We start from the raw sequence: 13,049 nt of genomic DNA on the forward strand, positions 1-13,049 counted from the left end.
TTATGTATGTATGTATGTATGTATGTATGTATGTATGTATGTATGTATGTATGTATGTAAGTGTGTATGTATGTATGTATGTATGTATGTATGTATGTATAATGTATGTATGTAGATGTATGTATGTATGTATGTATGTATGTATGTATGTATGTATGTATGTATGTATGTATGTATGTATGTATGTATGTATGTATGTATGTATGTATGTATGTATGTATGTATGTATGTATGTATGTATGTATGTATGTATGTATGTATGTATGTATGTATGTATGTATGTATGTATGTATGTATGTATGTATGTATGTATGTATGTATGTATGTATGTATGTATGTATGTATGTATGTATGTATTTATGTATGTATGTATGTATGTATGTATGTATGTATGTATGTATGTATGTATGTATGTATGTATGTAAGTGTGTATGTATGTATGTATGTATGTATGTATGTATGTATGTATGTATGTATGTATGTATGTATGTAAGTGTGTATGTATGTATGTATGTATGTATGTATGTATGCATGTGTGTATGTATGTATGTATGTATGTATGTATGTATGTATGTATGTATGTATGTATGTATGTATGTATGTATGTATGTATTTATGTATGTATGTATGTATGTATGTATGTATGTATGTATGTATTTGATATTTGTGTTTGTGATGCTCAGATGGGGAGAACATGAATAGGAGCTGCTGTTCTGACCAGATGAGCACTTACAGGAAATATGGACAGAAGAAAGGACTCTCTCCTTGGATTTACGTGTCAAAGCTTCTCAACTTTTCCTCCAACGGAGTCAGTGTTAATTTAATTAGGGTTAGTTTTCACTAAAGAACTTCAATTGAAACAAATTTCTCAAAACTTTTAAAATGTGCTTGTTGCTCTTTCTGAGATACTTTGTTGCCTTGCCTATCTTTGTACATTTTCAGTTTGATATTAGTTTGTGCTTTATAAAAGAAGGCTCATTTGATCCCTGCGTGGCACAGAATGTTTCCACATACTTAGTTCGTAACATACAAAGCTTCAATTTCTTTGTGTAGTTAAAAAAATTACAAAATTTTAGCAGTTTATCAGCTGGGTTCAACAAAAACCGCACTTAAGTCATTCTCTGTATGTTTTCAACGAGTACGTAAAAAGCAAAATATGTGTTTTCTTTAGTATCGGGACTTATATCCATTGTTTCTGTTTGTTTTTCAAAAATAAACTAATTTAGGACCTAATTGATTTTACTGTCATACTAAAAAATGCCGTACTGATAAAAAAATATCTTACTTTACACCTTTACGCGCATTTTATTAGTTTGTATATTGTCTGTTTTGAAAACAAAAAGCAACATTCAAAATCGTTTTTACAAGGTCAGATTTGTGGAATTGTGTTAGATTTATCCGAGAAAACTAGTTACTAAATATAAGACGTTTTTCCACGTTATGATTAATTATACTTCATGGTGAAAGTGTTTGCGTAAAATGGAAGACGCAGACAAAATTTATCACTCAGTTCCACTAACGCAAAATAACAAATCTTAATAATTTAACCAAATCAATGCAGAAGAATAAGTTGACTATAAATGAAAAGAAACTGAAAAACGCTTCTACTATTCTTAAGATCATTTATTTCATATTACTTTGAGAAAAGAGGCCGAAGTGTCAACAACTATAACAATATATTTGTAAAAAGTTCATTTTGAGATTTGTCTCATCCATAGAAGTGTGTTTTTTCAATTAAAGCATTTTGACCTAACGTATAGGTGCAGCGTTTGATCTACATGGTCTTTGGTGGATATACAATAAAAACTCCAAAACTTGCAAAATATTCTTTTTTAACATACATCCCGCTTGGCCAATTCACGCATTAAAGATTTTCTATTAATATCTTTATCCAGCTGACATTGTTTTATATTATTTCTTGTTGGTAAACATTAGTTGCAGGTATAAATTTTTCTAATTCTTTCGAAAAATTCAAAAATGACCAACTACTTTTTAAAGGCGCTTTTTTTCTTTTGCAGTTCATATTTCGTTAATTGAAGAACCCTCTAAGGATGCTTTTAATTACCAGGAGTTCTAAGTTAAATTTTCACAACGTTTTCACCTTTAAAATTCACTTTTAAGAGTAATTTTGAATAAAAACGACTCGATTTCGCAAATTCTTCCGGTTCTTTGTTGCTGTAGTCAAAGTGGTTTCATTGCATACAAAATCCTATGCATTTAATCATTCTTTTTCTGACATCTTAATCACCTTGCAAAGAAAAAATTGTTTTGAACTGTTTCAAACATTAACTAGAAATTACTCCAACCTACAACTCTCAATTCTATAGTAGCTGTTTACTTTAAGATTAACCAAAACTTAGCTGCAAACTAAGGAAAATCTTAAAAGTTTCAATAAAAGTGTTCATAACCTGAGCGTTCCAATTTCACGTTAAAAGTCAAATCTACAAGCCGCCCTGCTATACTTTTATTCTCCCAAAGAAACAAAGAAAGTTCCTTCTTTTCAACACGCACTATTACATTTTTATGGAATGGTGCTATTCTTTTAAACAATTTATCATTAAACAGCCTACGTTGACTTGAACCCATTAATAGGAGCTGCTTTTAAAGCGGGAATTAAAGTTACTGCACCGCACAGAGCAGTTACCAAGAATTTATTAAATTCCTTACTTCCATTCCTACGATATGTAATTTGACTGCTTTTGTCTTTTGAACATTCCTATAGAGTCCGATCACTTTTTTAGATAATTGATTCAGTTACTAGCTTCTAATTAAAAGACAATAAAAGTATCTTTACAATCTTCACTACAATACTCTTCATAAATTAGACTTTACTAATTCTCACAACAGAAAAATTTAGTACAAAAGTAGCAAAATTGTGTTTCTTTTTTCCCTTCCTGATGAAATGTCCACCTTCAATCTCATTCCTTGAAGTTTTTCCCATTTTTGACACACTCTCCACGAACACTGACACTCCGAACGATTCAATTTAGAGCAACCATCGTTCCTAGTCAATGACCTCAAAAATTGAGTGCTGCTTTCGTTCATAAATTTACAGCGACTGAGAGCTCAGAACCTACAACGCAAGTTTGTTTTCTCAAAAATGATCTCAACAATTGTTTTCTGTGTTCTTTGGACGTGTCACTTGCAAATGATTTTGCTTTAAAGGTGATAAAAATTTACCGGCAAAATTTGCTATTGTCCTACTTATGCGGCTTCTATTGACCTGAATGTGTTTCTAGAAAAAGCTTGCTCATCTGTAGAACCTTTTTTCTGGTCCACAAACAGTGGCTCCTCTTTCGTTCTCCGTATAATCTCTCATTTCTGCAGAAATGAAATACATCCAACATAGGAAAAACTCACGTCTCTATATTTCGAGTGGTAAAGTAAGAATTGAGATTTCGAGTTCACAAAATATTTTCCGCGTAATCTGATTGCGATGGCCAGTTTGCATCACCAATATTCAAACATGGCTCTACTATTAGTTTCTATCGGTCAGCAAACGTTTCCGTTCTGGATATTTCCTTCTCCCAGTTTCATCTCACATTACGATGCAGAGGTATACCCAAATCGTCACGGGTAGATACGCCCGATGCGTGTATCTCGTGTTCGTTTTTACTATGTTAATACATTGAAAGTGGAACAATATTGCGGAAAATAGCTACTTTAGAAGAAACCGGCAAAATGGAAGGGAATATCGTATCCCGTGTTCGCAAAAGTGTCCTAATTTTAGCCGCGAAATACAAGTACAAACTTAATAACCTATTTTTTGCGCGAGTTGTATCACGCTTCCGCTCCATTTATGTATCGATTTTTCGCACGCAAGGTAGCTCGATTTCGCATATAATCCGCAATTAAGCCTAACTTAATTACTACTTATTTAATGGAAACATGCTACAAGATTTTTTACCTACTTTTTGCACCGAATGTTCTTTTATTTCGCAAAATTGCCGGAACCCCTTTTGCGAAAAGTAAGATACAAAGGATGTCTCCTAATTTCGTTCATTGTATGTATCTAATTTTCGAGCCAATTTTACTAAGGCGGAAATTTTGGGGTATACCTCTGCATCGTAATGCAACTAAGCACGGGTAACATTTGAAACACGTCAAGAAAATTTTATACACAATTTGTTCAATAACAACCGCTTCATCAGCGTTGGATGTCTGATTCCCCATCAATTCAGTTGATTTGAAATTTTTTGATGCTAGCTGTTGACAAGAGCTGCAAAAATCGGAGTAAGTGTTTGTGCTATATTGCAAATAATTTCCAGAGTTTCAGGATTAATTGAGGTTTTGGTCTCCTAATTGTCTTTTCCAACAACTGCTGTCTATTTCCATATATCTGAAAGAAATATTTTGACCGAATTCTCCGAATTAGTTGTACTTCCCTCTTTGCTCTCTGCTGTGATTCAGTAGCCTCTGTCCTTGTAGGCGTATCTTCATAACTTCTGGTCACTTGGTAACGCTTCTTCTTGCCTGAAAATTTACAGAGTACTCCTGTTTGTTTTCATCTTTAAATCTTCTTGATAATTGGCTCAAATGAAGTGATACATTGTAGCAAAGTATCAATACACTAAAACCCATTACTGAGTTATTTCTGGAGGTGATAATTTAAAACCAAATTTTCAGGGACCATATCTTTTAGCTGTCGTGGCCGAAACAACCACTTCAGCCTTGCTTGAGACAAACACGTCACCGTTCGAAGAATCAAAATAATCTTCATCGTCCCTATCGAAGTAGCTGTCGTCATCGCTAAAATCGTGGTCCCTGAAAATTGTGTTTTCCTCCTTACAACTATCGGCTTCCCTGGGTGCGTCACTTCTCAGTTGTGCAAATGCGTATAACGCTTAACAATATCCCATTCTGCAGCAATGCTTAGTTCAATGATTTCTACGATGTTGGCATTAAAAATAGTCTCCAAATTTGACAGATTGTCAGTTTACTTTGAACTGCTTGCTTGATTTTCAGACTTCTCCACACGCACTGCATTAACTCCAGTCAAAGATTTTCTTGCAGAAAAGATTTGTACAAAGGATTTTTTCAAGTACTACTCAAAATTTTAATTCCAGCAACGAGTGAAATTATAGTCAGAAATATATTACTGAATAACTTAAACAATTCAAGGGTAATTTTTTATCTTGTTTGTTCACACAAACGAAGTAAACCAATTCAATTGATCTACTATTAATTTTCCCATTTTCCGTCAATTAACTTTGCAAACCACATGACTCTAATAAACTTTTTCCGTCCATTTTTTTGAAACATGTAAATTAGTCAGACTATAAACCTAAGGTTAAACATCTACATGCCCTAATATGTTAAACAAAATAATCAGCATTGTTATTAATATAATAATCTTCAAATTGTGGTTGTTCGTTTTCATAGGTAAAAATAGGTTTTGAAGGCTACTATTTGTCTATTAACGGGTACTTTCTTGTTTGATCGAGCAAAATCTCGGTTAAAACTTTTTTAAAGCAAGTTTTACTGTTAAAAGTTCTTATTGAAGAGGGCAATTTGTTCCATTATTGAACGCTTTTCAAGATTAAGGATTTGTTACTCCACTTCGTTTTCGTTTTCTTTTTTATAATAATTTGATTTGTTCTCCTGTTCTGTCTAGCGTTATGGCGACTAAAAAACATTTTAAAATTTTCGGATGTTTCCCATTGTCTTATGTCTGTTTGTAGCTTCATTAGGCTAACTTTTTGAGATAAACGATTCGGCTGGCAGGATACGATCCTTAATGAGAAGATCAATGGAGTGGTCAAACTTTTGACGAAAATAACAAACTTTTATTCCCCAGTTAATTTGCCTAATTATGCGAATTAAGTTTTTCACTGTAATAGTTTGAAGGAATACTCCACTGAAAGAAAGATGAGAGAGTACAACTGACTTGAAAACATCATTTCTTACTTTCAGAGGTAATTGATTTCTTACCAGATACAAAGAACGAATTGCATCAGCCATTTTGCTTAAAACTGAGTTCAAGTGATTTTCAGAAGTTAGGTTTGAATCAATTTGTACTCCCAGATAATGACATGCATGAGCTGGTTTGATAACTTTTCTTTTAAAAGAAAACTCCGATCCGAATTGGTATGATTTGAATTTTAGTATGATTTGAATTAGATCCGAATTAGTACGATTTGTGAAGAATAACATCTCTGTTTTATCGGCATTTAAAGTGAGTTGATTCTCTGTCGGGTATTTGTCTGTTTGTTCTAATATTTTTTCAATATTTTGGGGAATATTTTCATTACGTTCAAATTTGCATATAATACTAGCCCAGTTTACGCATTGTGTCAATGCCCAGTTTTACGCATTGTGTTCGATTTTCAAGAAAAGATTTGAGAAGTAAAATTGTTGATTGAGAGAGGTTGAAATTTTCAGCTTTCTTGAGAAAGATCTCATGTGAAATTGAATTGAAAGCTTTTGCAAAATCTAAGAACACAGCACCTGTGTCGTTGTTATCTTCCATATTTTCTATTATTTTTTCAATAAAATAAAGCACAGCATCAGTAGACGACTTTCGAGAATGGAAACCGAATTGTTTTTTTTTGTTCAAGAGCGCAAATTTTTCAAGATAGTCTACTAATTTATTAAGTAAAAGCCTTTCGAAATTTTTGCGAAAGTTGGTGTTACAGAAATTGGACGACAATTAGTTAAAACAGAAAAATCTCCTTTCTTGAAAATTGGTGTGATGTGCGCATCCTTAAGAATTGTTGGAAAAACTGTCTCTTGAATGCAATCGTTAAATATAATCTAAATATGGGTCCCAAGAGCATATTTTCCGAATTTCAATGCCCAAGCATTGATGTATCCCGGCCTTGGTGCTTTGTTGTTGTCTAGATTGTCAATAATTTTATTGATTTCCCTCAAAGTAAAAGGTCTAAAGTTAAACTCTTGAAATTTTCGCTCTTGTTTTTTGTCGTTCAATGGAACAATGTGCCCTCTGTAGATGCCCATCTCGCTGAAAACTCTGCTAAAAGAGTTACATATTGATTTTTTGTCTTTCGTTTTTCTGCCATTCTCATAAATTTCAGTGATGTTTGGACTGTTGTTTTTCTTTCCAATATTTTTCTGAATTTATTTCCATTTTTCTTTTGAGGTTTCAATTTTCTTAAAAAAAACCTCTGAAAATTGATTTCGTGCTTCTTTTAACATTCGATTTACAAGGTGGCGATACTTTTTAAATGACACAAATGATTCAGCACTTTGGGTCAATTTGTAGTCATTGAAGTAACGATGTTTCGCGGCAACCAAATGTTGAATTTTTTTTGTCACCCAAGGTTTTTCTGGAGTAGTCTTTTTTATATTAGAAACTACTTTCTTCTCTGTTTGTGCGTTTTTCACAAGTATTGTCAGAAAAATTCAGCTTAACTATGCAAACATTTCAACGCAGTTTCTTTGTTGATAAACTGTTCTCCAATCTGAAAGAGCCAGATCTCTATTAAATTTTTCATCGACAAAATTTTTTGTATCTCGTTTAATAAAATAACTTTGTTTTTCTTCTAACAAAAAAAACTTGCTCTGAAAAAAAATTACATTATGATCAATATCGAAAGGAGGCAAGCAGACTTTCCAACTAGTAATGTGCTCCTTAGTAGAGAAAGAGTAACCTATCAAACTTCTTTCATTGTTGCTTATGCGTGTAGGAATATCAATGTTAGATAACTGTAATCCTAGTCCCAGCGCAAAATTCTGAAGGATTCTTTTCCCATTTAAACTCAACATATCAAGGTTATAGTCACCAAATAAGAGAATATTATCTGTAGCTGAGAACGCATTAGAAACCTCTGCACTTAATTCGTCTAAAAAGAGGTCACCCAGGCTTTGATGTGGACAATACTTTGATGTTAATAAGACATTTTTCCGTTAATGGATTGCCTAGTTCCAGCCACAACGTTTCAAAAAATTTCGGATCAGCTAACTCAAATTCTCTTCTGCGTTTAAAATTTATATTCTTAGGAATCCATATTCCTACGCCCCCACCCTTAGCTGCTCCTGTTTTATGTGACCAATTTTTATGCAAAAAATTGTGCTCAGCGCTGAGGTTTATATTCAAGCTTTGTTCTTCGCTCATCCAAGTTTCAGTTACTATAACAAAAGTTTCCGAATCCAGCTGCTGGAGCAAGTTTGATTTATCTTGATACTTATTTTGTATGCTGCGAGCGTTGAAAAGTAGAAATTTAATGCCATTTTGAGCGCCAAATATAGCATCATCCAAAGTAGAAAGTTTTGAAGAATCAAAGGGTCCAGGATTTTTTTCTATGTCACCACAAAGAAGCAAAAAACTTCTGTTAGGAAAAAGTGAAACACAACGAACAGCCGCAATGAATAATAAAATCAGCTTTCTCTGGAAATAAATCAGCACATTTTCTAAATTATCATATTTCTTATTTACTTGTGTTAAGTAACGTTGCTTAATGTATACCTGGTCTTTCACATTTCCCAAAAAAAACAGAAAGTTAAAACAAACGATAAAAATATCATGTCAAAAAAGTTACTCAACTCAAGCAAAGTTCAAATTTCTATGTAATTTCCGAGGTTGGACTGTATTCTGTGATGCCGGTAGGTTGTGTGTTATTATATAGTGACGTATGTTTTCTACCAGATTTTTTATACCGCCATTTTTGGGATGCACTCCATCAAAACATATATCATCAATTGATAGCGCATTTTCCAAAACTTCAATCCATGACCAAGGATCATCAAGCTCCAGGCTTATCATTTCTAGATGATCAACTAGATGTTGCACTTAGATATTTCCACGTTGTTTGTTTTCATTCCATAGCTACCGGACCAATTTTGAATATAGCAACACGATGAGGTTTGAATTTTTGCATACATTTGTCGACTGTTTCTTTGAGTTGAGTCGCTGCCTCCTGTCCAGAAACACATTTGTCATTTGAATTATGACCGACATGTACAATTAATGTTTCCGTTTTGGCTCCAGGGGAATAGCAATCAACCACATTAGAAATGTCTCTTATTGTTGCAGATGAATATGAGTGGATTGCAGTCTGCTGCGAAATGTCATGCTGATTTACTTTCCGAAAAGTGCTATCAGATATAACTAATTGCTAGGCAAATCGGGGTACCATTTTTGGTTGATAAATTTTCAGTGGAGGATCAACACGACTGTTGCTTTTTGGCGTCTCCTGTCTCTAAAGTAAATTATCAATAACTTTAGAAATTTTTGTTTTGAAAAATTCGATATCTTTTTCCATGCGATCAATAGTTTCTTTTTGATGTCCGACAGTTAGTTTTTGCATTTCATAGTTAACAAGATCTTTTTCGAGTTTTGTTATGATATTGTCTTTTTCTTGTCTTTTTTCAAAGGTCACCAAAAGCTTTGCAATTAGTTCTTCTTTGTTGCATTTCTCTAGAACTTTTTTTGAAAACATGGTGATAACGCGTATTTGCTCTAATTGAGACTTTAAAAAAATCTAAAGCATTTTTATTTTTCATTTGTGACCTGAAAATGAAATTTAAAAAAAGTGAGTAGAGATAAGATTGGAATGATCTCACCGGTGATGAAGCAGGCAGAATACCCAATAAGAATTTTATATCTTCTTTTGATGCCTTTAAAAAACGAAAAATGTTTGAGATGAATTCAAAAACAAAAGATTTTGTGATCGTCGTTTGATAGGATACCCAATAACTGCGAGATCTGAAAGAATATCCAGTAATATAACAGCTTCAGAGAAAAAAGAAGGTCGAATAAGACTTGCTCAGTATTCGAATTCAAAAAGAAGCGAATAAAACGACAAAATATCGTTTATCCATACAGTTGACTTCTGACTTTCTCTTTCTGGCATTGGCTGTGTTACTGGCAAGAAACATATTGTACTCCGAACCAATAATTTTAATTAACTTCTTTATTTTCACTCACTGCAGCTACGCAACTGTGTTCTTTCATAAATATTATCTGTACAAATACAAATTTGTCTCAATGAGAACCCACAGCTCCGCTCAAACTTTCTGTTTTTCTTTCTCGCCTGCTCGATCTTGTTCTTCTTTTGCCTAAGTATAACGTTTCATTTCACTTAGAACATAGTGTTTAAATTGTAAAAATTTGTACAAAAAGACCGGAGTTCTGGTCAAGTTGGCTTGGTAGTTCAAGGTCTAACAAAACTCATATTTCAATGTTTCTTATTCCACAATCCTAATTGAAGTATATGCATTCTGAAACGCATTTATTTTTTCTGTTATGGATCATTGTCCAACTAATCCAGTCGGTACATTTTCCTTTCGAGAGGTAGCAAAATTTGTTTTTAGAACAATTTTTAACAAATCTTCTTATCATCTCAGTGATAAAAAAAGACGTGAATAATATTTGTCTCAGTTTTTGTTGGCGGTATTTCCTTGAAATTTGAGAATAACAGAATTAAAATCTTAAAGATTGAATGATTTTTTTTAATAGCACTATGACTCAGTTGAAATGGTTGTTTCTTTCATGAAAATACCAAAATACACTTCAGTGCTTGTTTTCTTTCGTTTGCTCTGAAAGACGGTATCAAACAGCTTCTGATTAGCGGAAAAAACTCACTGTTTAACTCAGTAACTTTGCAATTTTCCAAAGATTGGCAAAGTAAATTTTGAGGCCAATTCGGCGTGAAGTAGTACGACTTTGCGAAGATTGATGAAAGTTTGATGATGCCTGTACGTTGAATCAATTATTGTGTTTCAGCTAAATTCCTCCCAAACAATCTTTACATTTTTTACGCTTCAAGTTAGTAGCCGATTTCCAGATACAAATTAACCTAGTCACTGACACGTAATTTACTGCATAATTGGATATTTACACGCAATACTAGGCAAAGTGGGTACCAATTCAAAATGCTACATTCTTTCGACAAAATTGCTCTTCTTCACTTTGAGATTTAGTGAAGTTATGTTTAGTTAGCATAGTTTTCATCTGCACGATTTCATTTGCCTAAATTTCACCTGATATGTTTAACCCGACTCGCAAAATTTTAAGAGAGGAGTTCCGACAACTTTTTGCAATTTTCTCCAAGAACTTTAGCAAAATTGTCCGGCAAGCAAAAACCGCATCTAGTTTTTTCTTCTATGGATGCACCCAATAACCGCTTGCCTAAAACTGATAGAAATCTGCGCTACGATAATAACAAACAAACAAAAAATCAATTCAGTTTTTTATTTCAATTGGTCATATATGTTTTTTTAACATGCTTTAATTATTATTGTCCTGGTACCCCTTACAATTAGTTATTGTACATAAAACTCAAAACCTTGCAAAATTTTACCAGGAAAGTTTATTTGGAAAATTTCTATTAACACAAACAGCATGCCTTTCCCCTTTCTCCATTAGAAAAAGTGACGAAAAAATTTCGACCCTGACTTTTTCCCATTCTTGCTGTTCATAAACATTGTTTGCAAACATTTTTTTCTAATTTTCTAATTTTTTCTAATTTTTTTCTAATTTTTTTTCCTTTGAGAAATCCTAAAATGGCTAACAAGTTCCTTTCAGCGCAATTTAGGTTTCTTCTCATTTATTTTGCGGTCTGGTTTTCGTTGATTAGATTGCCCATTAAATCTTTCCCTCAGAGACAATTTATCACTCCTGCCGTTACCTACAGTGAACACAGAAATAATATATTATGACCATACTCAATTTACCATTGGGTTTTTTTTAAAACTCCAAATCTTTTTTGCTGCAGTAAAAAGAGATTTTATTTCACAAAACATACTCTGATTTTCTCTTTCTGACAACTTAATCTTATCACCAAGCAAGAGTCGTTTTTGTTTGACCATCCAAAATTTAGCTAAATTTCATTCTAACTTATGTCAAGTTCGTTCAGATTGTTAATTTCTTTAAGTTTTATTAAGTTTAATTAAGTTTAGCTCTAAATCTTTGCAAACTATTCAATCATTTAAAGTCTAATTTTGATCTATATATATATATATATATATATATATATATATATATATATATATATATATATATATATATATATATATATATATATATATACAAAATTTCAATTAAAAATGAAAATTGGAATCTTTTCCGTTATATCAGTTGCCGAATCTTTTCCGTTAGTGTCCCCCCCATATTTTCACATAATGAATATTGGATCTTTTCCGTTTGTGCCCCCCCCCAGCTTAGTGGGTGCATATTATTTGCACCCCCCCCCCCCCCTCCCAGACGCACGTGTCTTATTTTTACATAATGGTTTACTATGTAATGGCACGTGCTCTGTATCTGGGGGGCGCGTTACGTACTGGGGGGGGGGGGGGCAGAAACGGAAAAGATCCTGAATACTATGTAGTGACACGTGCTCTGTAACTGGGTGTTTATAACGTACTTAGGGGAGGTGAGGAAGCACAATAGGAGACGTTGGAAAAGGTTCCTATTTTTAACAGCTGTGGGAGTGGACAGTGACTTGAGGTTTAGTCATAATGACCGTCTTAATTTGATTTTAGGGTAAATACTACAGACATTTGTGTGCAAATGTTGTCTCATCAGTCGGATTCGGACCCGGACCTCTCAAAAAGATCACAACCCACAGAGCCACTTTCATATTAACCCCAAACGATAGTGGAATTCTTTATTTTTTTCGATATGAAGACGTTGAACGGTTCCTGACTTTTGATTGGTTCAAACTTAACATCATTTGCGCTGAGCAGGAGTGGATTTGTGCCAATTTTGATAGTTTGATAAACTTGGATGAATTTGCCGAGCATTTATTTCCAGATCTAAACGACGAAACTTAACTTTGAACGTGCTAATTTGCCATGTGGGGTCTCTTCTGTTTGTGCACACCCCCCACCCCCCCCCCCCCCCCAACGCATTACAGAGCACGTGCCATTAAAGAGTAAACTCATATGTAAAAACGACCGTTTTTTTTGGGGGGGGGGGGGGTTGAATAATAAGCTGGGGTAGGGGGGGGGGGGCAGAAACGAATAAGATCCGCAATGTGTTACGAATTCGTGTGTACATTTTTTCAACTCATCGTGAATAATTCGAATGTGTCCCATTGAAGCTTGTGCTATCTTGAAATAGAAGCTATAATTGTATTTTACAACTTTCA

At 33.6% G+C, this 13,049-nt stretch overlaps 1 protein-coding gene across 1 annotated transcript; it reads left to right on the plus strand.

Moving 5' to 3' along the window:
• The first annotated feature begins 701 nt into the window (after positions 1 to 701).
• On the plus strand, positions 702 to 12,763 carry LOC142338230 (uncharacterized). The gene is made up of 2 exons (XM_075387891.1): positions 702 to 829; positions 12,442 to 12,763. Exons 1-2 carry the CDS (start codon positions 722 to 724, stop codon positions 12,730 to 12,732), a joined length of 399 nt encoding a protein of 132 aa, XP_075244006.1. The 5' UTR covers positions 702 to 721; the 3' UTR covers positions 12,733 to 12,763.
• Positions 12,764 to 13,049: the final 286 nt, after the last annotated feature.

Source organism: Convolutriloba macropyga, chromosome 4 (genome assembly GCF_964194025.1).
Source record: "Convolutriloba macropyga chromosome 4, txConMacr16.3, whole genome shotgun sequence".
NCBI lineage: Eukaryota > Metazoa > Xenacoelomorpha > Acoela > Convolutidae > Convolutriloba > Convolutriloba macropyga.

Bases quoted from the DNA above. Each gene is read 5' to 3' on its own strand.
- LOC142338230 (XM_075387891.1), top strand. From the start codon at position 722: ATGAGCACTTACAGGAAATATGGACAGAAGAAAGGACTCTCTCCTTGG. The intron at 830-12,441 runs GTTAGTTTTCAC...ATTTGATTTTAG, and splicing joins TCAGTGTTAATTTAATTAGG to GGTAAATACTACAGACATTT.